This window comes from Styela clava, chromosome 8 (assembly GCF_964204865.1).
Source record: "Styela clava chromosome 8, kaStyClav1.hap1.2, whole genome shotgun sequence".
Lineage (NCBI taxonomy): Eukaryota > Metazoa > Chordata > Ascidiacea > Stolidobranchia > Styelidae > Styela > Styela clava.
In genome coordinates, this window is record NC_135257.1 from 22,244,661 (window position 1) to 22,271,169 (window position 26,509).

A 26,509-nucleotide genomic window follows, 5' to 3' on the forward strand; every position below is an offset into this window, starting at 1 on the left:
TGGAAGGAGTATTAGCACCAGTTCAGTGTGTACCAAATATTAATAATGAAAACTTTGGCCTGAGCAAGCATTTATTAATAGTCAGTTGAGAATGCTTAAAAAATAGAAAAAACCTGTACAATGAATTTGGTATTTATGTATGGGAGCAATATTTTTTTGGGCAATCATAGAATTGGGGTACGAAAATTTCATAGTGATGTTGCCAAACGGTTGGTTACAGAAACAAATTGAAACCTAATTTGAAAACCTTGCGGTAAAATTTTTTCATACCCATGGTCGGGTCAGACTCCCCCTCCCCCATTCGAAATGTAAAAAAACAAACATTTTTCGGTGCTCCTGAAGTATGCACACCAAGATGTCGCACAACCTGAACCCTAACCTGGTACTCAACCTGAGTTCAGGTTGTGCGTCATCTTGGTGCGCATACTTCAGGAGGTCCCATTTTTCTGTATCATATATAGCAATTATTCGTAACTAGAAACGAGGGTCGGAACCCCCTTTTTGGAAATGTAGAAAAAAAAACATTTTTCCGTATCATACAAAGCAATATATATCGTAGCTTGGAACTCTTTTTAGACTGGCTAGCTCAGTGGTTCTCAATCTTTTTTTCTTTCGTGGCCCACTTTCGTTCTTAAAAATTCTGTGGCCCATTAACTTTCTCATGCAAGGGAAAAATAAATATTTTCACTTTAATATTTAGAACGAAAAGCAGCAGCATCACTCATTGCTACTACAATAAAAAATTGTCCATAATGACACAAATGAAACTAAACTTTTCAACAACCATAGTAATTTTTGATAAGCTTGTGGCCCACTTGAAAATGTCTCTATGGCCCAGCAGTTGAGAACCAGTGGGCTAGCTGTTACGGTCTGACTTGACAATTAGAAATTTCAGATGTCCCGGAGGTAAAAATTCCTGGCTGCGACTCTTGAGTTCAACACCCTAATTTGTATGTATGTATGTTCATTTGCCCCAAAAATGTAACAGTATATGCATAATAATTAAACGGGGCTCCCGAAGTATGCGAACCAAGATGGCGGACATCGGAACGTAACATGGGTAACAGGTTAGGGTTAGGCGATAATTTTTTTCTAATTTTCCCTATTTTAGTCCTATTATCAGTTCGAAGACTAGCCAGGAGCATCCCGTAGTATTTATACCTAAAATTATGGCCTAACCCTAACCTAGTACAGATATTACATTCCGATGTCCGCCATCTTGGTTCGCATACTTCGGGAGCCCCAATTAAACAGTAAAACAGAGACGGGATACATGTTCAAGACCTTACTGGCCTAAGACACAGATGTGCGACATGTACCCCTAACAATGATAACAACAGTTTAGTACTGCTGCGTTATACTAGGACAACAGAAATGAAATTGACGCTACAAATAAAACTCCAGTAAAATACACAAGACAAATAGGTATGGCACAACGGCGATATGTACAATAGTCAGTTTATGGCACGTCCATATCCCAGGTTCCGGTGTGAAAAGATGGAGATAGGGTATGGGTCGCTGAATTAATATGTTTTCACAATAAGTCTCGAGAAACACGTAAAGATTTGTTTGGGATAATTTTGACTGCAATATAGAAAAGTAATTATATTTAAACCTCTATCGCCATCATGTGCTTGTTCATTCATGTTCACTACCATTTATTCAGCTCCGACCACAACTGCATCTGAGACTCCAACTACCACCAGTGCTGTGGAACCCACTCAAGCCCCTACAGGTCAATATTATCGCATGACGCACAATTCCAGTTCAGTTTTTTTCTGAATGAATGTATAATTTATGCGGCACCGCAATCATGCCTGAGCTAACCTCCTGATTCCGCTAAATTCAAAATGATTTTTACAGAGGTGATGGGGTGATAGCTAGAATTAGGGGTATGTGATTCAAAATTTCGGTAGAATTGTTGCAATTAAAAATAGTTGAAACTAAGTAATGTACTATTCCAAACATGGGTGTCACAATTGAATACACAAAGCCTAAACCATTTAAAAATAATTCTAAATCTGCAGATTGAAACATATTTAGATTGTTAGTTCCAGCCCAGTTCCAAAAAAAACTTACTATAGAAGAGTGAATTAAAACTTAGTAACTTACCATTTTAAACTGGGCTGTAGACTGGGCTGTGAAATTCCCACCCAACTCTGAGCCATTTGAAAATAACTACACACTCCTGGTGGGCAAGAAATGAATTTTTGGCACTGACTAGTTCTGGGAAAGTAAATTTGGGCAAATTTTGTTGAATTTCTGTTGATAAAATATCGCCATTAAATTTTGAAATTCCATTTTTTCAAATCCAGTGACTCCAAAATAAGTCTCCAATACTATTCGAAACGCACCTACCTCCGGCTCCACAGCGATGATTTTAAATAGATTCTGAGATTATATTTCCGAACATAAATAATCCAGCAGCAGTCATTGGCTTATGTAGGCCTTCTTTGATTGTCTGTTGAGGATGACTCCTGAAGGGCATGAAGTATAGCAATTTGTCATAGCTTGAAATGCTTTTTCGATCGACTAGCTGTTGCGTAAACTTGGCAATTAGAAATATTAGATCCCATGCCGTTGAAAATTCCTGGGTTCAACACCCAAGTTTTGACTGCAATATAGGAAAGTAATTAAATTCAGCTCTTTACCGAAATCATGTGCTAGTTCATTATATTCAGTTACATTTATTCAGCTCCGACCACCACTGCATCTGAGACTCAAACCACCACGGGTATGTTGGAACCCACACAAACCTCTACAGGTCAATATCATTGCATGAGGCACAATTTTTTCATTATTTTTGAACAAATTTATGCGACATCGCAGTCTTACCTGAACCAACCTCCTGATTCCGCTAAATTTAAAATGATTTTTGCAAAGGTGATAGTTAGAACTAGGGAAGGGTGATTCAGAATTATTAATAAAGTGTGAAGCAATAATCTAACATTTTAACAGGGCTGCAGACTCAATATTTTCAGAACCCACCCTGGCTACGTCCCTGCCACCAGGATGTAGTAAATTGAGCAGGCAATACCGAACTAGGAAATCTATAAAGTTTGTTACCTTACATTAGGATAGGATAGGATTTACATATTTATCCTGGGGGAGAGGAAAGGCGATAAGACGGCTTATCCATATGGCGAACCGCGGCCTCTCGTCCGGTTACCATTCCAAGTCGGGTATGGGATTAGTTATATTGTTTGTTTTCGGAAGCATGGACTTGGTGGTGGAGTAAGCCGTAACCGACCAGCGGTTACATGAACCTCCCAACGACGGCGAGGAGTCCAGCAATCCTCTCGCACATAACCATTCCCGCATGGGATTCGAACCTGCGAACCCACGCAGAGTAATTAGAGGTGCGGTGGCGAGCATATTCCTAAAGCTTAGCCCGTTGAGCCACACCGCCGCGCCACATTGTCTGGTTGTGCAGAGTCTGGTGTAGAGTGAAAGTTGTGTCTAAAATAAAAAATATTCGTAGGTTCAACCAGGGATGGTCGGAATTCGCAATGGTATTAGCGACTTTTTTCGTCTTTGACTTTTTTTCGTCTTTGAAAACCCCCCTGGCTGCGTCACTGGTCGGAACCCCTCTTTCTGAAATGTAAAAAAAGGGCAGGAAGTATATCATATATTCAGTTACATTTATTCAGCTCCGACCACCACTTCATCTGAGACTCAAACAACCACCGGTATCTTGGAACCCACGCAAACCTCTACAGGTCAATATTATTGCATGACACACATTTTTTTTTTCTGACCAAATTTATATTTTCACCTCCTGATGCCGCCAAATTTGAAAATATTTTTGCAAAGGTGATGGCTAGAACTGATTTTAGTGAGGCTGTAGTAAAATAGAATGACTTCGCGGGCGGGCAACAGAATATTGGAAATGAATGAAAAATAAATAACCTATGTTTAAGGAACGTACTTCAGGGTTTTGGCACAGTCTAGAACAAATAATAATAAACCAAAAAAAACGTTCAAGCAACCAACTATCGGCTTTGCCGACAGAAAAATAATAAAACAACAAAATTCCTCGCGGAACGAAGAAAGAGTCTATAGTTTAACAGAAAAATTTCACAGAGATTTAATTTAGTAACACACAATAGTTAAAGTAATTTATGCATAATTCTATTTTTAATCAGTGTTAGAAGTTGCATTAAGTACGAAATATATTCTGAATTATCATCAGTGTAATTTGCACGAATCACTGTAAAAAGAAAAATTTAAAATAAATATTGTTGTATTATTGTTGCACTTGTCCATTTACTCGTGTCACATAACAGAAAATCCTATCTCATATGTTTACTTGAACCCCAAAGCATGATAAGTGGACCAAAACAGGAAAAGGAGACATGATATTTTGAGATTCCGATTCAAACTTATACCAAATAGGTTTATCGGGGTGGGAGGAAAGTTGACGAAATGGGTTAATCTAATGCCGAACCAAAGCCTCTCATCTGATTACCAGCCCATGTCAAGTATTGGAATAGTAAATTAGTTATTTGGTTCATATGAATGACTTGGAGGGAAGAATCATCATTTCCTCTCCTGAGATAAATATTATTGAAGTTTTAAATTGAATATTGAAGTTATCCTGATATTGAAGTGACTTTAATAGGCATCATGTTTGATCAGTTCTAAAACGCATATTATTGGGCACAAAGTAGGCATATAGACTGTTTAGCCTAATTGTTATAGGGTAGGGAGAAATCTCTTTCTTACAACTTATTGGCATTTGATTTTGAATTTTTAGTGCTTGTCGATTGGAGAAGGCTATTGCTTATTGTTATTTTTAAGTCCTGAATGCTATGGGATTATTTTACCTAAAATTTATGAGATATTGGAACAGTTTTGTGTGACTTACTTTTACCAATGCGTATTCAGCTTCTCCTGTCACCACCTCATCTACAACTCCATCCACCACTCAATCTCTGGGATCGACAGAAAGCCCAGCTACAGGTCATTATCGCAGCATGATGCATGCCTTTGTCCTTCAAAGCAAAATATGATGTTATGCTTGCTTATTATCTATAATGATTGGTGTAATTCGGCGTATAAATGTTAATTTGCCTTGGCTAATGTTATGTTTAGGGGTAACCAATCCAAAAAAATTACTTGAGCGCTACTAAGTGAAGGGTTGATGTTGAAACTAAAAATACTAGCGGTTTCATTGTGCCTACTATATGTTTGCATTGCAAACCGAAGGTTCCAGATTTTATTAAAACTCTTTGGCGTCCCGTTTATCCATAAATTCTAAAATAAATTTACTAGAGTGCTACAAGGCAATGGGAGTTAATATTTAAACCAAAAATACCTGTTGTGGTATTTCTTACGCCTACTTTATGTTAGCATTACAAATTAAAGATTCCAGACACTTAGTGTCAAGTTTATCCATAATGTAGAAAATTGGGCCTTCAGTACCAAACTAAATATATAATGGTACTTCCAAAAATAGATTGGCCTCCGGTATTGCACCTGGCATGTTTGATTCACGTATAAGAAATATCAGATTTTTTAGGGGCAACCTGACCTAACTATGGTGTAAAACATCAGACTCGCTACGTTGTTATTCCAATAATAGTAACTATCAGTGACATTTTGTCAAGAGCCTTTTTAAGAGTGAAGTTTGAAACCTACTCTCCGACTACTCTGTTGCATTACAGATGTTATGTTGCTTTCACTTAGAGAAACTGTCGACACCTAGCGCTTTTTTAAAATACGTGGTATATATCACTTAGAATTACAGAATAAAAATTAAGAACCCCGAACTAGAAAAAAGTTGGACCATTGATCTCTCGTAATAGAAGCCAATTTGAGATTCTAGCTACCAAATCAGGGTTATGAGGGGCTGATCTAGTACTTATCATTCCTCTATAATTTTTTCTCTGGTAAATCGCATGCATATAATGCAAGGATGCTCTAGCAAGAGTAAATATGATTATTCTATTAGATTCAAGAGTCTTTCTGCACACTAACAAAAACCTATTTCTCTTTGAGATTAACTACTTATCCATCTCTGTGCCTCGCGGATTTAAAAAAGCAAGAAATAAAATATTCATCATATTTGATCTAAGAGTCTTGCTTTACACTAACACATTCGTATTTCTGTAACGTTTCATCTGACTGAAGGCCGACTTCAAATATAGATATCTTTGACAGGTGATTTGGACTCAGTCACCATTCAAGAATGATTTATGTCATGATGAATGAATGAAGTGATTCAAGTCGACTAATTTAAGGACTCTGGCCCGTACCTGAATCCCAGCGACTAAAACTTTCGGTTAATCAGTTATTGACTTCGACTGACTCGTGGTTTAACTTACGACTCAGGGATTTAAGGATTTCCCTAACCCTGACTTCAACTATATGACAATGTCACAGACAAAACTTATGTTTTGTGTCCCAAAAATATATTTGCGTTAGTGTGCAGTGCACTTACATAATACGAAATTTTGGAATTGTGTCATTTTGATACACATTAATTTTAAAGACTAATCTAATCAAATTCAACCGTCAAAAACATGACCCTTTTACGCCGTCAAATAATTGAGAAATTTTATTGATTTTTTAACTTTCATTGTGTTTCACCCATTGTTCAAATATGCATGTAACTGCTTTTCTTGTTGTTGGCGCGGCGGTGTGGCTCAACGGGCTAAGCGTTAGGAATACGCTCGCCACCGCACCTCTAACTACTCTGCGTGGGTTCGCAGGTTCGAATCCCATGCAGGGATGGTTATGTGCGAGAGTATTGCTGGACTCCTCGCCGTCGTTGGGTGGTTCACGTAACGCTGGTCGGTTACGGCTTCCTCCACCACCAAGTCCATGCTTTCGAAAACAAACAATACAGTAAATCTAATTCCATACCCGACTTGGAATGGTAACCGGACGAGAGGCCGTGGTTCGCCATATGGATAAGCCGTCTTATCGGCTTTCCTCTCCCCCGGGATAAATATGTAAATCCTATCCTATCCTAAATGTGATCTGAGGTAGGCCAAGAGGAAGAAACATTACTGAAATACATTTGCGTTAGTGTGCAGCAGGACTTTTGAATCACTTGGAATCAAAATTGCAAATTTTTTGCGCTTCATAATTTCATATCATAATCATTAATTCAGCTCCAATCACCAACACCTCTCTAGAGACTCCTACCACCACCACCAGTGATATAGAAGGACGAGTAGAGAAGCCAGGTCTCAATTGTTGTCGCATGCTTGTGATGTGATGTGTCTAAAGATGCTTAAATTAATGAATTTAAGTCAGCAAGGGTGGCCAAATGTCAAAATGATATTTTTGCATGTGGGATGTTGGGGTAGAAAAAGGGATACTTGAATAATTTCTAATATATGAATACATTTGAAAACAGTCTTTGGGCAAAGTTCATACACAAAATTTACTCCTTCATTGGTGTAAACTTTCTATTACAGTGAAATGTAAGTCAAAGGAAACTATTCAAAATATTACTATTATTCATATTTACTATTCCGAAAACAACAAATTTTCCAAGAACTCCACCTACCTATTTGGAATTCACTACTTCATCACATGAAATGCTTCAATTCTCACATTAATCCGTATTTATTAACATGTAATTCAACGCCTTAATTATTTCTAGTCACAGCAGCTTTTCATTGGTTGCTAGAAACTTTGCACAGAGATAAGTCTCCTTCATTTCTGAGCGAACGTGTGTGACCTTGATTTGATATAATTTTCTTAAAAATTCAAAGCGTGCTTGGAAATTTCATTCATTTTGGCCATCCTTGCAAATATTTGCCAAAAAATGCTACCAGTTTCTTTGTTTTGCTTCTCTTGTCCATTCGACACTTGCAAAGCCAGAACTCTTTTGTTTCATGCTTCCTTATGTTAGTATGGTTCAAAGTGGCAGAATATCCAGGTTTAAATTTGCATGTGATTATGCTGTCTGATATATATAAATAGTGGTAGAAGTTTTTTTTATTTTGCTTTTTTTGTTTCTTTTATTTGTTAAATTATCCTCATTTTATTTCTTTTCAAAAGAATTTATTTGAAGGATTGTTGGCTTCATCATTGACTGTGTAGAATTGCAGGTTAAATTTTTGAACCCAATGCCAGCCACCATGGGGTGTCGAGTCACAAAAACCTAATCAAAAATGTTCCATTCCTAGTAGATTTTAATGCCAACATCTGTTTGTCAAGGCCCATGCTTGACATCATGTTGAGCTCCAGAAACTCTCTAACCATCAGATTTCTGGTTACCTTGCATGGGTGTGTAGTTTGGAATCCGCTGTGGGATAAATATGTGCGAGAGGATAGCTGCTCTTCGCTGATCGTAGAGTGGTTCACGTAACCGTTTGTCTGTTACAGCTTCCTCCTCGGGTCTTTGCTTCTGAAAACAAATAACTGGCTAACTAATCCAATACCGGACTGGTAACTCAAAGAGATGCTCTATAAGCCTTCGTCTCCCACAGATTGAATCCCAATCCTATCTTGTTGGAATAAGCGTTTGAGAATGCCTCATAAACCTCCAATTATTTTAGTGTTTTAAGTGCTTGGTACAAATAATACCTCAAACAATCTACTATATTATCAGGTTCTGGGACTTCATCCACCTCTACCAGCACATCGACTACAGGTTATATATATTTATTTCATGCATGCTTCGATAACAGTGCATTATATCAGTTGATTCCTAAACTTTGCTGCGCAAGATGAATTAAATTGCTATGCCAAATTATTACTCCATTTTCTTGAAAAAATTACTTTTCTGTTTGGGTCTAGAAATTGGCATATACTGGGCAAATCTGCTAAAGGTATTGTTGGGATAAAAGTATGACTGGAAATATCTGTCATTCAGTTCATCAGTCGCTTTATGATTGTTTAGAGGCACAAAAATAAACTCATAATCTGCATTGATTGAATTAGCATATAAATCATGAAAATGCAACTTTTCCGTGACAGTTTTGTGCAATTCACAACCTCCTAATGTCTTCTGATCATATTAACATGAACTGCTTTACGTCTCAATCCATATTTACGGATGCACAATTCTATACTATGATTCGCCAGTTTTGGTAGTTTCGGTCATTTTAGTGTGGTTGCCTGTGAGTGTACGTGACCTTTCTTTGAGCAAATTTCTTTTTATTTTAATTACGTAAGTCAAGTTTGTGCATCTGAAAAAAATAACTGGCTAACTAATCCCATACTTGATGTAGACTGGTATGGACCTGAACAAGAGGCCGTGGTTTGCCATATGATTAAGCCATCTTATCGACTTTCTTCTTTTCCGAAAAACATCACTCTAACTTTTTGAAAACAATTTCAGATTCTACAGGAGGAAAACCTACGTCGTCCACCCCATCACCCCATGTACCTTTCCCATCATGGGCTATAGCTATTATAGTTATTGCATTGCTTGCATTCGGAGGGATCGGTGGCTACTTCGGCTACAAAGCCTTTAGCAATTCGAAAGGGAAAGATAAGGGATACACCTCGGCGACTCCAGAAGCAGGTCGCGCTCCTTCACCACCGTCCAACAACGTAGCTCCGACTCCAACTACTACTGTATAAAGATACTTAAATCTGTTATATCGAGGGTTTCAACCCGAAAGGGCGAAACTTGAATAAGCTGTTTTTAAAAAATTTGAATGATATGCTTTTTATTTTGAACTTTTTTTGTTTAAATACTTTGGTGAATGCTGCTTTGGTTCAAGCTGAACTATGATCAGATGCTAGCTTGAAGCAAACCATTTGTTTTCATTCTCAAAAGAAATATATTTCAAAATTCGAGCTTTTGCCTTTCTGTCTAAAACCCTCTATATGTGTAATTTCTGAATCATATGTTTATAACAACAATATGGAAAGTTTTCAGTACCTCCTCTTTTGGGGATTCCCCTACTTATTGGTCTCTAGATTGAACATCAGAAACAATGTATGAAAAATTTCAGTACCTTTGGGGATTTTCCTACATATCGCCGAACCTTAGATTAAACATCAGAAAATCTCTCAAAACAGCCCACTACTGTATAACAAATGATTAGGACAAATTAATCATTCAAGCTTTGACATTTATAATTTCTGAATCTGGTGTATAAGCCTATTGAGGAGTTTGTCTCTTGCCTCTCTCTTGTAGGGGGGCCCTTTTAACGGCCCTAAAAACTAGTCTAAAAATCCCACTTTCGTCAAGAAAGTCTCTTTATAATACGGTTAAGTCTCGTCTCCGTAAAATATTCTATGAAGGAAAGTTTCAATGGGTGAAACTTTCCAGAGGGAGAAATTTTATAACAAGGGTTCGCAGCAGACCTGGCTTTTTGCTGAATGATTGTACTTGAATTTTACTTGAGACTCGTGACTTTATTGCCGAACATTTTATCTTTTATCAATGTTTATCTGATTAACACTATGGCCATGACATTTTCTCTTAAGCTTGGAATACAGAGGAAGAATGTTTTTATTGGAATTTATCTTATTTCTCATGACAATTTTTTTGTGACATTACATTAGTTGCGTTTTTAAATTTTGTTTTGCTTGAAAAATTTTGAGGCTTAAAACTGGAATTCATTGATATACTTTTGTGAGTTTTTAAAGTGTACCTTATGAAGGTATGTTATCACATTCATACTAGAGAGAGAGAGAGGAAAGCTGATAATATGGCTTATCCTCTTGTGAACCATAAGCGTCCCGTCCTATATATATTTGATTTGATGTAAATATTGCTTTTGCTATTTCAATCAAAGTTTCAATTTAGATCAGAATTTTTTAGAAGACTTCGTTACGTTTCACTTATCAGCATAGCTAAGGTACAAAGCCTCAATGGCCTTGGGGAACCACAAAGACGCAGAACTGATTTTATTTTCTCTTGCCAAGAAAACTCCTCATTCTTCCTAGTTTCATTATTTCACAGGGTGTCTTCACTTTGTTGGGCATGAATTGTTTGAAAATAATGGGATTTGGAATCTACCAATCAAAGTAACACTATAAATACCACTGGAACTGTAAACAGAGGGGGGGGGGCATGGGTGCCAAAAGCCCAAGAAAGGGGCCATGAGCATAAATGGTCAGGAATCACTGCATTGAGCTATATTGAACAATTTTAATATTAAACCTTACTTATTATATTTTGAGACAATTACCATGCATACTCAATTAAAAATGAAAAAGACTCAGAGCAAAGTTACGATATCTTGAATGTGAAAAACTACCGGATCTATATAGAATTATGGTAGTGCACTATGCACTGAAACATAAATAATTAATCGAAAGGGTAACTTTAACATTTTACCGAATAATTTATTTTTTTTGATTACCGTGAAACACTTGCCATCTTTTACTTTGTTACATATCCCCTTAAGTTCAGTAGTAAAATGAAAAAATTGAAAAATCCATGAAATGGAACCTATTGGGAATGTGGGGTACAGTGAGTATTAAGTACATATTGTTTTTGTTGGGTACACTGGCAATGAATGATGTTTCTTTTAGAATAGGCATTGTGCAATCGGCCACACTTATTTAAGGAACTTCTCTTTTTTGAAAGCCTGAAAGCTTTCTTGTTCAACACTGCTACCCAATTTATTTCACCCTGGGTAACTATGGGTTGTTTTCATTGGGATACATGGGGCAATAATTGTCTTTTATGTGACGTTTTCGCTAAGATTTGATTTTGTCAATTGTTCGGTACTTATGTAATGTATCATTTTTGTGGCTCAACAATTCCTCAAATATAACGCTGATAAGAAAACAATTTTCTCAAAAAGTTCATTTTTTTCATTTTTATTTGCTGCTTTCATCAGCAATTATGCTGTCTTTCGTCAGAATAACTATTTTTCACAAAGTGAATGCAGAGCAGTGGTTCCTGATGTATTTCCCAAGAAATTGAATCAAATTCAATTATTTTTTGTTATTAGGCCTTGTATGATGTCACTTTCTAGATAAGATGATGTCATCTTTAGTATGACGTCACACATTCATATTTTTTTTAATAAACCCCTTCAGCCTATTTAGATCCTGGATTCGCTTAAGTCTAAACCAGTGTTTTTCAAACTTTTTTGATCACAACCTACTTGGCACAGCCAAATTCATTACACTCAAAGGAACTAAATAAAATAAAAATAGAGAAAAATTTAATAATACAGAAATAATAAAATTTACAAATCCTTTAATAGGAACAACATGCTTCATAATCTTGCACAAAAGATTGAATTTCGGCGATGGTGGTTCTAAATCTTACGAAAGTTATCAATATTTTGTTTTGACATTAGTTATTGTTAAAAAAGACTTTACCGCAACCCCATATGAGCCCTTTTGCGATCTACTGAGGGGGTAGGGACCCCTATTTTGAGGTCGCGAAACCAAACAAATTGCCTATATTCCCGAAATCAAAAATCTCTGGATGGGGACACTGCTCTGGAGTAATTATAGTTGAATAATTTCTGTTTTTATTTTTAAAAAAGTAGTGCATGATGATAATAAATGTTTTGTCGCTTTATGACGTCATTTTATGTAGTAGTTACGTCATACCTTACGTTGTATTTCGTGCAAATATGAAACACCAAGCGTGTATAAATAAATGGTGTGGATCTAATTGTTATGAAAATTAATAAACTAAAGGATGTAACGATTGTTATTTGTGATACAGGGGGTTACATGCGAGAGGATCGCTGGACTCATTGCTGTTGTAGGGAGGACAACATACCACTGGTGTTGTTACAGCTTCCTCCACCATCAAATTCATCCATCTGTAACAACCACTGATCTTACAACTAGCATGAGAAGACAGCTTTCCAACTATTTATTGCCTATGGTCAAATCGTAATACCGTGGAATTTATTATATACCCAAGAGGGCAGTAATTTCCCTACACCCCTCTATAGGAGTTGGAAATCCACTAAAATTGTAACCCCCCCCCTCCCCCCCCCCCCCCCCCCCATTGGATACCTTACTTCAGTATATAGGAGTTGGAAATCCACTAAAATTGTAACCCCCCAATTTTAAGGTGTGATATCGCACATTAGATACCTTACTTCAGTATAAATGTATTTGAATATCCAGAAAGTGACATATTCATTAGTGCAGATTGTCTGTCAAACACATTTTAACAAGTTACATATGCATATGTAGTTCTATCACTAATGGCAAATTATTTCCCATTCCCCTGGATTTCAAAAAACCTCTCTAAAATGAAAAACTGGTAACATACGGCCAGAGAGAGATATCATACGGAGCCCCGTAAGATATGAAACAAGTCTAAAAATGTTGACTAATAAAACGCCATGACGCCAGAAAACACGACCTCATAATTCCTTTTATTCGATTGTTTGTAAAATTTGCCTTTTAATTAAATGAGAATAACGGGGACAAGAATAATTAATTTGGATAAAAAATTTCACGTAAGATGGAAAGGTTCCAAGCATGGATATTTACAGTGGTGGCATAGCCATGAGGATGAGGGTCGCAACCCAACTTCTGTGAATATGAAAAAAAAGTTTGTTTTTCGTATTATACATAACAATATATGGTACTCCTGAAGTATGCGCACCAAGATGTCGCACAACCTGAACCCTCATCTGGTACACAACCTAAGTTCAGGTTGTGCGCCATCTTGGTGCGCATACTTCAAGAGGTTCCAATATATCATACCTTGGAACGCTTTTTAAACCCTTCAGACTCAAAACTATAGAGACAAGACTAAATTGCCAACAATAAAGTTCAGATGTTTAATGTTACCGTGTTTCATTAAATCTGATGCATATCAGAGAATGTAAAACGTTGCATAATGAAAGTTCCGGAACATAAATTTACGAATCTTTTCAGTGACGACTTCTAAAACAAACACGAAAAAGCAAGTAGATGAATTCGACCTGGATGACTATAAAAGTGAGATTTGTTTTCATGAGATATGAGGGTTTTTAATGTTCAATGAGCACGAACATATTGTTTTGCTAAATTCTTGTAGTTGGGGTTTGGACCATCGATTTCAGACTTGAAGATGGAAAGATACTCTTTTCAATTTTCACATTCTGGTTTCGTTGTTTCACTCCAAACCAATACCCACGGAAACCCGGAAACATGGTATTCTTTTACAATCTGAATGTCCAATGTTACCGTGTATTTTATTAATCTGGCGCATAGCAGAAAATGTAAAGCGTTGCAGAATAAAGGTTCCGGAACATAAACTCACGATTTCTTTTAGCCCCGACCCCGCCAGCGACACGATTCACCACAAAGAAGTTCACTTCTCATACAACAACCCTATACAATAAAGAAGATGAATTCGACATGGACTACTACAAAAGTAAGATTTGTTATTAGTGAGATACATGGCCTATTTTTCTATCTTTTAGCCCCGAACAAGATTCAAAGCAATTGAAAGCCGCTTTGGGTTTGGATAGCCTAGTCTAACTATAGCTGATCACGAGCTAACCAGGTTTTGAACCTGCGGTCTATACCAGCGGTTCATAACCAGGGGCCCCCAATCGGTTGAAAAGGGCCACACTGCTAGACGCGCTAACTCATTTTACATTTCCCTTATCGTGGAAACTCCCACTTATTCCTAGTTTCATTGTTTAATAAGGTTATTTCACCATGTGTTTTAACTTTATCGAGAATGATCAATCAAAATACCACTGGAATCATAAACGAGACCGTGAGAGCTAAAACCCCTCGGAAGGGGGCCCGATGCATATAATGTTGGGAACTGGTCCATAGCAAGCCATTTTGACTTGACTTAACTTAGGAATGGTATTTGTTATGTGAGATACGAGAGATTCAATGTTTTTGGAGACACAGCAGACATGGCCGTTTTGCTGAATTGTTGTTGTCGTGATAAAGGCTTTTGTTCGTGACCAACGTATTCATGGAATTCAAAATTTTCAGAACTTCAAGTTTTAAGAAGTCTGTAGAAGACTTTTAATTTCCTTATACTGAATTTGATACGCCGACCCAAATCAATAACCAAGGAATAAATTTGCGATTCTTTAGCCACGACGCCACCAGCTACAACACGATCCACCACGACTCCATGGTACTGGAAACTTACATCGACCTCTCATAAAACAAGCAATGACAAGAAAGAGGATGGATTCGACTTGGAGTACTATGAAAGTGAGACTCACTATATATAAAAATGTTTTGGCGACAAAAACTTTTATGAACTTTTAAACAAAATCCCGATCTTCATTTCCTTCTGCGAAGATCAAAATTTTGATTTCAACCACGCTACGTAAAATTTGACAACTATGGCTCTACTCTCCAACTTTGTACATTCGACATTTTACACTCCGAACTAGGCTCTGCATAATCACTCACTGATATATATATAAGGAGCTGCAGTGGATGTTTCCCGAGAATAGATTGCCTTATTCATTTCCGTAACCAAGATGGCGCACAACCTGAACTCACGTTGTCTACCAGGTTAGGTTTCAGGTTGTGCGACATCTTGGTGCGCATACTTCAGGAGCACCAAAATTTCTAATTGCTGCCATCTTTTTTTTCCGACTGCAGGTCTAGGCAAATCCCTCATTATTTTATTCAAGCCATATTTTTAATATGTAATTCTAACATATGACTTTTGTCTTATAAGTGAGTTATTGACTGAGTGTTGGATTATGTGTTTTCGCTGATTTATGTGTCTGAAGGACTTATTACAATGCAACTACATATCTTCCAAGTATTATAGATTCGATTCGAAAAAAATATATATTTGATTCGATTCTCAAATCATTAGGTATTCGATGATGCCCAGCCCTAGTAACCCAAGTAACCGACTTAAAGCAGGGGTGTGCAACCTTTAATACAGGAGGGCCAGATACAAATGACTGGGTGAAAACGCAGGCCGCACTTTCATTCAACATAGGCTTTCTAGTAGTTCCAGGCATGAAAAATTTGGTTATTGACCTATGACGTGTTTGTTTGCTTTGCACAAGCTAGCTGTTAGGACATTGTAACGTTGAAGGCATAGATAATAAATCGGACTCAGGTATAGGCTTTGCAGCGCAAAGGAATTGGGAATTACTCGCACATACCAGATTAAACTAAGTTAAAAACTCGCTTTCGCGGGTTCACCTCATTTAAAATTGACACTTCACCGTGGGCCGCACAATTTTTCCTTTTGGGGCGTATTTGGCCGCGCGCGGTAGGTTGAATGCCCCTAATTTAATAACTTGGATTTTTTCTCAGATCCAGCACTGCCAACCTTATCTACTTCTACAAGCTCAACAACTTCGCTTGTTTGGAAACTTACCTCGACAATGCGCGGAATGGACTCACAAAATAAAGATGATTCCGGATACAACAACGAGGGAATAGACTCCGACCACCTCAACCTTAAAATATGTGAGTAATGTGTATTCAATAAGGTTAGCATTGCTTTGATCTTGTATAAGACATATGGAGATAGCTAAGACATACGAACATGGAAGTGGCGCTTCGTTTCCGTGAAACCTCAGAGCACAAAGTTTGTTGAGGAGCTCGACGGCAGATGTGGCGGAATAAAAAAATGTTGATATAGCCATCTTATGGACTTTCCTCTCCTTCGAGATATATTTGTAAATCCTATTCAATTCTAGCTTCAACAAAATCGACGACTGCTAGCAATATAGCGACTCCAAGTGGAAACTGGTGGGAATGGTGGCGAAGCACTCGTACTCCAAGATATATCGCTCGTACTACAGAAGGAAGAATTTACCCAACGTCTTCACCGAAGATAAAGCATATATCCCCTCATGGAAGAAAAGGTAGGAAGGATTGGCGATTTAATTTTTTTTTTTCTTTGAGGGGGGAGGGCTTTTCACTCTCTCCACTTGGAACAAGGCACTGTACAAACAACGCTGATATGTTTAAGAGTTACCATATTTTAGTAAAACCGGGATTCTTCCGGATTGGCATTTTGTAAAATATCATCACACTGAGGTTTTCCGGAAAGACGTCAATTGGGGAAGTAAGACGTGGATAAGTAACCTCACAAACTGTCGTAATACGCCAGTTTGACTTTGTCTGAATGCCGTTGCAATGTAATAAAAATTGATGGATTTGTCTGACATTCATGGTTATACATTGTTAAAAGCGTTAAACGTAATTTTTAGGCCTTTGCAAAGTGGATACTACAAATAGTCTTCAAACTCATTATTAGGTTGGAAATACCATGTGTTAGACGTCGTAATATCAGTGTGGGCTTTGTAGAAAACTGACATCTACGAATAGATTCAAACCCAGAGTTATATTGGACGTAAATACTAAAATAAACGTCAATGGGTGAACTAAACACTAAACAGCTTTCCGGAAAACCAGGCGAATCGCTAAGCAGTATTTTACACGAAGTTTTTTTTGCCTTTCACTTCGAGTTACAAGTACCACTGACACTAGGACTTACTATTTAAAAAAGAACCGGAATCAAGTCCATGCTTCCGAAAACAAATACCTGGCTAACTAATCCCATACACGACATGGACTGGTAACCGGACGAGAGGCCGTGGTTTGCCATGGGATTAAGCCATCTGTCTCATCGTTCTTGTTCTCTCCGGGGTAGTACGTTAATCTTATCCTAGTATTGGTTTCAATTCTAATCTTTTTGGTTTGGGATCGCTCACCAACTTTATTATACTCCGGGTGACATGGTGGACATGGGATTTGAATCTGAGATTTTGAATCTGCGACTTCTACACCAGTGGTTTCTAACATTCTAGGGCGCGTGGCTTATAGATCCCCCTATTCATCATTCCAGTGTTATTACTTATAGATTTTAATCGGTAAGTAGGTTGATAGGTATTTGTCTGTTTGTCTGTTAGATGCACGCGATATCTCACGAATAAGAGATTGAATCTGCTCCGGATTTTGCATGTGCATTTATCTTATCAGCCTATTGATTTGGCGCGAATAATGTCGTATAATTAGGGAGTTATTAATTAATTAGTGATGGGACACAAGATGTCACTCAAACAGCGTTTCACACTCCTAAATCCAGCGTTTAATCACAAGACTTTTGTATTTAGTCACAGTGTCGTCGACAACTGCAACAACTGGTCAAGCAACTCGTTTATCAACGACCAGCTTTATTCTGATAATTCCTATTTTACAATTTTTTTGCCTTTTTTATTTATAAACTTATGCTAGAGTTCGTTTTAATTGCTAATAAGCTAGAAGTGCAAAAATGCGAGAAATTTAAGAAACTGATCCGCTGACCATTAGCTACTGATATTATATTTCAATATATATATGTAATAACTCAACACTGAGCCCATACTATTCATTTGAAGAGAATCCAATAAGATTTTATGCATATCATTATTATATTACTGGCAATACGTTTCCATGTTTTAGTTACCAAATATATATTTATTTTTTTAATCTTGTACTTTTATGAATGGGCGTCTACTACAATATTTGAGAAATAGGTCGCAGGATAAACCACTGTTTTTAGAGACTTAGAGAGCAGAGATTTGGACGAGCCAAATCGGGCAAAGTCAGATCACAATAATCACGTGGGGCGACCAAACGGCTTAGTTACAACAACTTCGAGTCGTTGACTCTGAGGTGGGCTCAGGAAGTGTGGCGCATCGAGCTAAGGGTAAGGAATACGCTCGCCACCGCACCTATGATTACCCTGCGTGGGTTTGCAGGTTCGAATCCCATGTAGGGATGAGAGAAAGAACTCCTGGATGTGAAAAAGAATTCCTCGACTCCTCGCCGCCGTAGGGTGCTTCCCGTAATCGCTGGCCGGTCACGGGTTCTCCCATCTGAAAACAAATGACTGGCGAACTAATCCCATGCCTGACATGAACTGGCAATTGGACGAGAGGCAGGCTTTGGTTCGCCATATGATTGGGTCGTCTTGGCGGCTTTCCTACCCCCATGGATTAATATGTAAATTATATCCCGTATTTGACTCCATTCCGTGTCGAAGCGCATTTATCTTTTGCAAAAATCGTAGAAGAGCCGGCCTTGTGCCACTGCAACCAATGCGGCCGCAGTGGCACGGCTCGTGAAGTTAAGTTACCTAAAAAAAGTAAAGACAAATTTATTTTGTATCACAAAATCAGAATTTTCAGTTATTATCCATATCACAAACTAAACTTGGGAAGAGCATTTTAATTTGCATAGTTAAACCGTGGTCATATCAGATTCAGATATTTTTTCACGACAATACACATGTAATACGGCGCGGCGGTGTGGCTCAACGGGCTAAGCGTTAGGAATACGCTCGCCACCGCACCTCTAACTACTCTGCGTGGGTTCGCAGGTTCGAATCCCATGCAGGGATGGTTATGTGCGAGAGGATTGCTGGATTCCTCGCCGTCGTTGGGTGGTTCACGTAACCGCTGGTCGGTTACGGCTTCCTCCACCACCAAGTCCATGCTTCCGAAAAGAAAAAGAAAAATACAGTAAAACTAATCCCATACCCGACTTGGAATGGTAACCGGACGAGAGGCCGTGGTTCGCCATATGGATAAGCCGTCTTGTCGGCTTTTCTCTCCCCCGGGATAAATATGTAAATGTTCCTATCCTAATAAAAAAAAAACGAAAAACATTTCGACTCCTAGCAGTTGATGAGGGGTCGCGAAAGAATCTCTCGAATCTTCTGTTGGCGCTGTGGTTTGAAGTAACAATTGAAATTTCTAGTGTAAGCGAGACCAGCTTGTTTTTCCTAATCACACATGCTTCAAAGCAATACTATTTGGCAACGGTATTTTAACGTCGTCAATACGATTGTCACGTCACGTAATTCTTGGTGCATGACGCACGCAACGTCGTAGTTATTAGTGGTTGGAGTCATCTATTGCATGGATGTAGAAAGCTATAGACTGGTACCGCTAACCGGGTTAGAGGCCACAGGTTATTTGAACTTTAATATCGGCTTACCTTTTGGAAATAAGAAAATTCTATCTCATATTATATGTCGTTTTAAATGTCTTGAATAAATGAGTAACCCAGCACAGCATTGTCAGTTTTCGATCACGCTCCTTACACCACCACAACGTATGTTGCTTTGTGAACTGCGAAGGTCTGGTTGATGGATTGCCTTGCTTATACCAATCGATTTTCGCTCAAATAAACAATTTTAATCCCATTTTAATGAGAGATAAAAAGCTGTTAGCGTTGTTCAAATATTCTGTTAATATAGGACGGCTTATGTATTGTAATTATCTCATCAATAGGACCCCGTTGCGCGCATGTCTGCGAGCATTAATGACCGGAAACAGGCAAGCTGTTGTGTAACCAGTCTGCCCATGGGAAACACACTTTTTAAAAATGATTTGTGAGTCACGCAGTGTTAATTTAATGTGGTGGCATCAGGTTTTGTATTCAAAGAGTCGTTAATTGCATAAGATATAGTCTAGCCTGTTAAGGAAAATGCGGGAGAAACGCTAGTTTCCGAATTTGTAAATTGGCTCGTGCGGTCACAGGCCAACTGTATCAGAAGTCTGGCAGTTGCTACACTCTGCTGCTCTGCTTTAAGGCGAGTCAACACACACTGTTTCTTCTGGTAACAACTTTTAATTTAAATTGCTGAATTGTCAGATTGTGTATCTCTTAAAGTCCTAATAATACTATGCCAGTAGGTATGTAATCAGTTTTGATATTCATTTTACAGTTTCACCAGATGTTTTGCAACTTATGCAGTTTTGGAGTGTAAATAATCTTATGTGTGGTAGGCTATACATACACTAAATGTTTCCAGACACATGTTTATTCAGTGAGATTTTGAGTTTCTAACACAGTAGACTGGTAGAAGTCAAGTTTAATCTATCCGCAGAAATAGTATCGCACTCATAGGTAAAATCTGAAACTTGATCTCTTTTTGTTATGATAAAAAGCTTATTATAAAAATTTTTCCAGACTTCAAATTTAGTTTAAATAATCTTGGTGATTTACGTATCCTCATTAGAATTGTCGTATTTTTTGAATTTTGCAAAATGTCGTACGCATATTTGTTCAAATATATTATCATCGGAGATACCGGCGTCGGAAAGTCGTGTCTTCTGTTACAATTTACCGACAAAAGATTTCAACCTGTCCACGATTTAACGATCGGTGTCGAATTCGGCGCTCGGATGATCACAATTGACGGAAAACAGATAAAACTACAAATCTGGGATACAGCAGGCCAAGAGTCATTTCGTTCAATCACAAGGTCATATTATCGTGGAGCCGCAGGCGCTCTACTCGTTTATGACATCACAAGACGTGATACTTTCAACCATCTGACGACGTGGCTAGAGGACGCTCGACAACATTCCTCATCTAATATGGTTATCATGTTAATTGGAAATAAAAGCGATCTAGAAGCTCGGCGTGAAGTCAAAAAGGAAGAAGGTATAAGGATCAATATCTGTTTTTTAAATTTTTCTATGCGACGCTTGCTAATTCGAATGTCGTTTTTTCTAGTTTTAAGCCACCAAATCTAATGCCAACCACCTTACACACACTGTCTTTCTGAACCTGGCATGGGCAAACTGCAGCCCATGGGCCAAATCGGGCCCATTGGATAATTCAATCTGGCCCGCCTGATGCTTCCACAGCCAAACTTAGATATATCAGCTAAAAAATAGCTCAAGGAATTTGTTAAGATTGCGATTAAATTATTGGCTTATTGTTTTGCTTTTGTAACTCTGCAAGTTATGTTTATAAAATGTATTTTTTTACACAAACTTACATGGCATATAATGTGCATAATTAGTTACATATACATATTTTTAGTAGGACTTTTATTGAATAATTTTTTTATTTTTAGGAGAAGCGTTTGCACGGGAGCATGGTCTCGTATTCATGGAGACATCTGCAAAGACAGCGGCAAACGTAGAAGATGCATTCATTGATACAGCCAAAGAGATTTACGAAAAAATTCAGGAAGGGGTTTTTGACATCAACAATGAAGCAAACGGGATTAAAATTGGCCCCCAACACTCCCCTTCATCATCAGGCCTTTCAGGGAATCGTCCCCGGCAACAGAGCGACGGTGGGGGATGCTGTTAAGATTTCCTCTCATATTAAAGTGGTTAAAATAAAGACTTACTGACAAAATTAGCGGGATTTCTTTTGCAATAGCATTTTTAATGTATAAAAAGGCTTTAATAATGATGTTTAAGCCAACCCTGCTTACTGTGCTACCACCAGAGTTTCTTATAATTGTCTGTTCTGTGTTGGGTTTTATTCATCCATGTTTGAAATAAAAAAATTATGACATTTATAAAAAGTATGTGTCTGTGGGACCAACTTATGCTTTTGCACTGGTGGATTTGTAATGCAAGGAGGCTGTAACAATCAAAGATCGCTATTCTAAGACATTCAAGAATCTTGCTGCACAATTGACAATTCATACTTTTACTTTAGAAGTCTAAAACTTTGTCCTGGTTTAAAGGCTCCCGATAATCAAAAAAAATTCCACAGTTCTTTCATTTATTTGACTCGACTGATTCCAATATATTCAAATTTTTTATATTTATCAGGAAAGACTGCTTAATTATATAGCGAATTACACCCTTCGCTCCAGTTAATGTCACGAATAAGAATTATTAACCAATTATAAACAATAAATAGGTAAATCTAGCAAGATTTTTTGACTGAGTTGGTGGCATGTTTCATTATTCATCTGAGAAACTCTGTGTGGTTTGCAAAACGGTTTTAAGTACGTGTCCACTGGCCTTTGTATATATTTGTTTCTTGCACTATTAAAGTTTCCTTGTATAAGTCTATATGTCTGTTAAAATGTGGAAAACTTTTCTTACAATTTGCAGTCCTATCTGTTTTCGTGGTAGCACTGATTTCAGTTTGAAATATTGGTATTTCGCTTAATTTAGAGATTTAATTACATTTCTGCATTTAGTTATATTTTCAGATCAATACTTAGTCATGGTAGCGCTGTTTTTCTTATGAGTTTTAAATCCTAAAATAAAGATGCCAGTTCTGCTTAATTTAATTGGTTGAATTTTTTTTGTTCGATCTTGAGAATTTGAAAATGTGACCTGAGAGAAAAACTTTGCTGTATGTAGGATATATAATATTATCCATATAAAAATGTTGACTTTCTGCCGTACTTTCCTTTTTAATGCTATAAATAAAACTGACTACTTTCTTTCTATGTGATGTAATAATGTTGTAAACACTGTCAGCTGTCACTAATATGTGCCGAGCTGGGGTGCAGGACTTATACAGGACCCTGTTCAAAGTAGATTGGTCAAAAATTCAAATTTTTTGAAATTTATTTTGAAAAATTAGAATTTTATTTATGCATTGACATTTTCAATGGCTGCCTAAGCGACTTCTACAGGGCTTACTTTAAAGCCAAATGTTAGAGAAATGAATAAAAACATGAAATTTGGAAAATTCAAAATCAAGTTTGAAATTGAAATTCTACTTTTATATTGACATTTATAATCACAGCCCAACTAGCCTAGTTTCGAGGAAAATTTGAAAATATGAATAACAATGTAGAAATTCAGAAATTTCAAATTTAGTTTGTGAGATAAGTTACTATACTGTTTTTAAGTATAAAGCCTATAGTCTCTCTAGTGGGCCATCCTATGTAAACCATTTCTTCATTTATGCCTATATGTTGTCTACTGTATAAATATCCCTTGGTACGTCTGATTTATGCTAGACTTTATCCATCTTTATCAGTTTTTGTTATACTAATTTTTTTTGATCGTTGGAAATTTTGTTCTTTAATATCCAGGGATGACTGAAATAAGTGCTGTTGTGTTCAGAAAATGTTTCGGCGTTCATTAAGAATAAATCTTGGGTGACGAATTTTTCATATATTGCAGGGGCTCTATAAAATAAATAGCTTAATATGGTGATATTTTCCTGATCCTTACATTTTAAAATTGGCAAAAAATAACTTTGTTTTTTGGATATAACTTAATTTTTTGAATGGTATATATTTCGTGTATTTTAAAACTACCATAAATTCAGTTGACATGCCTTAAACAAAATGCTATGTTTCAGTTTTTGCCATCCATGTAGTGTCTGGGAAAATTTACATTCAGCATCATGTTGAGAAAAATTCGACCCTGACTGGCAATTATAAACACTTTTGACTCAACTTCGAACTCTAAAAAAAAATCCATTTTTGACAATGAAAACTCTTTGTATTCAAGCCTCCTTTAACTTTTGAGTCTCTGAGGAAATTTTCTCTCCATTTATCCCCATTGATAATCTGGGAAATTCATAATTTAGACGCTGACCCTGGGCAGTTCAACTCGAGTGAAAACATGCTAATTTAAAAATCCATGGCCCTTGTTTTAGCCATCTTAACTTATAGACGTTAATTATTACCATTGAAAATGGATATCTGACTCCGGGAAATTCAAAATTTTGACGCCAACCTGGGCAGTTTGGAAACATGTTAAACTAAGAGTCCCGGTCCTGAATTTAGCCATCCCTATGTTTGGGTAAAAGCTACTATCTTTGGCTTATACATATGATGGATACTGCATTTGTTAGATGTGCAATTTTTCCGCCCCTGTATGTACTGTATTGTATATTATTATTATTGTGCGTAAAGTAGAAAGAAAATAATAAATGTAAATTGTTTTAAATATATTGGGATTCATTCTTTTCTTAGTGGGTAGAGCTTCGCAGTGTTGGTATGTCAGGAACTATTACTTGGTTGTTAGTTCAGGTTTGGGATTAATTCAAATGATTACTGTTAATGGGTTTATGTTATTTCAGAATATACGGAAAAGTTGGGCAATAACCCAACTCTATCAAACAAACGGAATAAAGGAAGAGCTCAATAAATTGGTGTTTAGTTTGGTTTATTTTGAACTAAACGGTGGTGGGGCATTACTCAGCTATATTTGAAATTGAGCATTATGGGCATGCGTTCGAGTGTATTTTTTGGGGGTTGGCACTTCTGCTAGATTGTAAAGTTATATTGCTCGCTGTCCAGTGCTCTGGGCAATAACGTTTCGCGAAGTTACAACCACTGATGGGCCAAGAAAGCTACGGGGACTATATAAAAACAACTTATCGATTGTCACATGGGAATCGACATAAAACCCGTCATTTCGAAGAAGAATTTAATACCGTTTTTCGGGCATCGCCCCAGCCACCTGATTCATCCATGTGTGACATCATAATCGATCAAATTAGCCCCAATTGTGGCTTGTTCGATGTCTTCCGGTCACATGGGTTAAGAATTCTTGATAAATGTAATCTTTGCGTTTCTTTGTTTGCTCAAATGCGTTATAGTGTCGATTAATCGTACTTTGGACTTCCACGATTACGCGCTGATAAGGGCATTCCCAGTCAAGTAAACATTCCCAGTTCGACCGGTATGAAACGGTGGCTATCTTCAGTGTTTAAATAGTATTTATTGTATTGTATTTGACTGGAGAAAATTGGTTGGATCTTTTGTACAAAGTCCCCGCCACTAATGCAAAAATGTGAAATTTTAGGAAAACACCTCGCCACGTTTTGAAATAATAACCCGAACTAAATAATTACTATCTTTTTTCATTTTGAAACGTGGCGGGGGTGTTTTTCTCAAAAGAATCCTAAAACGTGTTATACAGAAATGCACACGTCTCGTCATATACCGTGTTTCCCCGAAAATAAGATCTATCCCTAATTTCAAAAATCATTTTAATATAAGCCCATTAGAATAAGACCTAGTCATTGACTTAGTTGATAGCAAAAAATCACTACACGTTTAAATGATTAATAATAATCTATTTTTTGAAGCTATTTTGAATAAAAACGTGGTATTTATAAGTAAATAGATATCGGTTTTCATCTTTTGTACATTTGAAAATCTCCTAATTATCTGTTTTGTAATTTTGTTTTTGATAAATGAAAATACAACCCCCGAAAATAAGCCTTGGTGTTATTTTTCGGAAGAAAATTGAAATTAGACCCAGTCTTATTTTCGGGGAAACACGGTAAGCACTGCAATATATCCAAAGCCAAATAACGCTATATTTAATATCCATAGCTATTATAAACACATACTTGATTGACGGCAAGTCTTTATATGATTATTGAATTATCACGGTATTCATCTGTGACGTTTTTTGCGTCACAGTGGACATATGTTGTCCAGTTGTTACGTATTAAATCCATTTACTCATTCATAATTCATTAAAACTAATCTGTGTATTGTTTATTGTAACGTCATAAGAGAATCAAACGGGTTGTCAATCGCGATCGATATGAACGACCAATATGAAAAAAATTGTAAATTAACTAAAATTTGAGCGTTATTTTGATAGCTCCAGTGACTAAATTATCATTATTGAAATCATGTACAAGGCTTCTTTTATTATTTTTAAGAGATTCGCTCAAAGCAAGTGTAAGTTATTGGCGACCATTGAAATGCCAAGATTTACTGAAACCATATAGAAGTATCGCGGCGCATCAGAAGTAAAGTCATCTCTGAGCAAAGTAACAACCCCCCACTGAAATGCCAAGAACTATTGAATCTTTATATAATTATGGTGGCGCATTACGCGTAGGTAGATACCGATTGAATCAATACTTGAAGTCGGGGCCCAACTAAAAACAGCGAGGCGGGCCTAGGGGACAAGGTCGTAGCCAGCCC

The 26,509-nt window shown here is 37.2% G+C and overlaps 4 protein-coding genes across 20 annotated transcripts in view; all 4 read left to right on the forward strand.

Annotated features, from left to right (window-relative positions):
- Positions 1-12,589, forward strand: part of LOC120325662 (C4b-binding protein-like) — a 52,474-nt gene extending 39,885 nt beyond the window's left edge. The window contains exons 13-19 of one of the 17 annotated variants that reach the window (XM_078115362.1): positions 1,667-1,735; positions 2,696-2,764; positions 3,651-3,719; positions 4,888-4,962; positions 7,119-7,193; positions 8,570-8,611; positions 9,302-12,589. In XM_078115362.1, coding sequence (XP_077971488.1) covers positions 1,667-1,735; positions 2,696-2,764; positions 3,651-3,719; positions 4,888-4,962; positions 7,119-7,193; positions 8,570-8,611; positions 9,302-9,546 — 644 coding nt within the window. In that variant the 3' untranslated portion in view covers positions 9,547-12,589. The remainder of the gene's footprint in view (positions 1-1,666; positions 1,736-2,695; positions 2,765-3,650; positions 3,720-4,887; positions 4,963-7,118; positions 7,194-8,569; positions 8,612-9,301) is intronic. The other 16 variants (XM_078115366.1, XM_078115363.1, XM_078115365.1 and 13 more) reach the window with 16 other exon arrangements.
- On the forward strand, positions 11,365-15,095 carry LOC144425890 (uncharacterized). The gene is made up of 4 exons (XM_078115660.1): positions 11,365-11,392; positions 13,786-13,848; positions 14,165-14,266; positions 14,953-15,095. Exons 1-4 carry the CDS (start codon positions 11,365-11,367, stop codon positions 15,093-15,095), a joined length of 336 nt encoding a protein of 111 aa, XP_077971786.1.
- A 1,060-nt stretch (positions 15,096-16,155) lies between these two features.
- LOC120346693 (uncharacterized) lies at positions 16,156-18,258 on the forward strand. Its single transcript, XM_039416497.2, has 3 exons — positions 16,156-16,305; positions 16,539-16,706; positions 17,961-18,258. Exons 1-3 carry the CDS (start codon positions 16,221-16,223, stop codon positions 18,068-18,070), a joined length of 363 nt encoding a protein of 120 aa, XP_039272431.2. The 5' UTR covers positions 16,156-16,220; the 3' UTR covers positions 18,071-18,258.
- A 2,518-nt stretch (positions 18,259-20,776) lies between these two features.
- On the forward strand, positions 20,777-24,508 carry LOC120348532 (ras-related protein Rab-2A). Its single transcript, XM_039418688.2, has 2 exons — positions 20,777-21,282; positions 21,701-24,508. Exons 1-2 carry the CDS (start codon positions 20,883-20,885, stop codon positions 21,940-21,942), a joined length of 642 nt encoding a protein of 213 aa, XP_039274622.1. The 5' UTR covers positions 20,777-20,882; the 3' UTR covers positions 21,943-24,508.
- Positions 24,509-26,509: the final 2,001 nt, after the last annotated feature.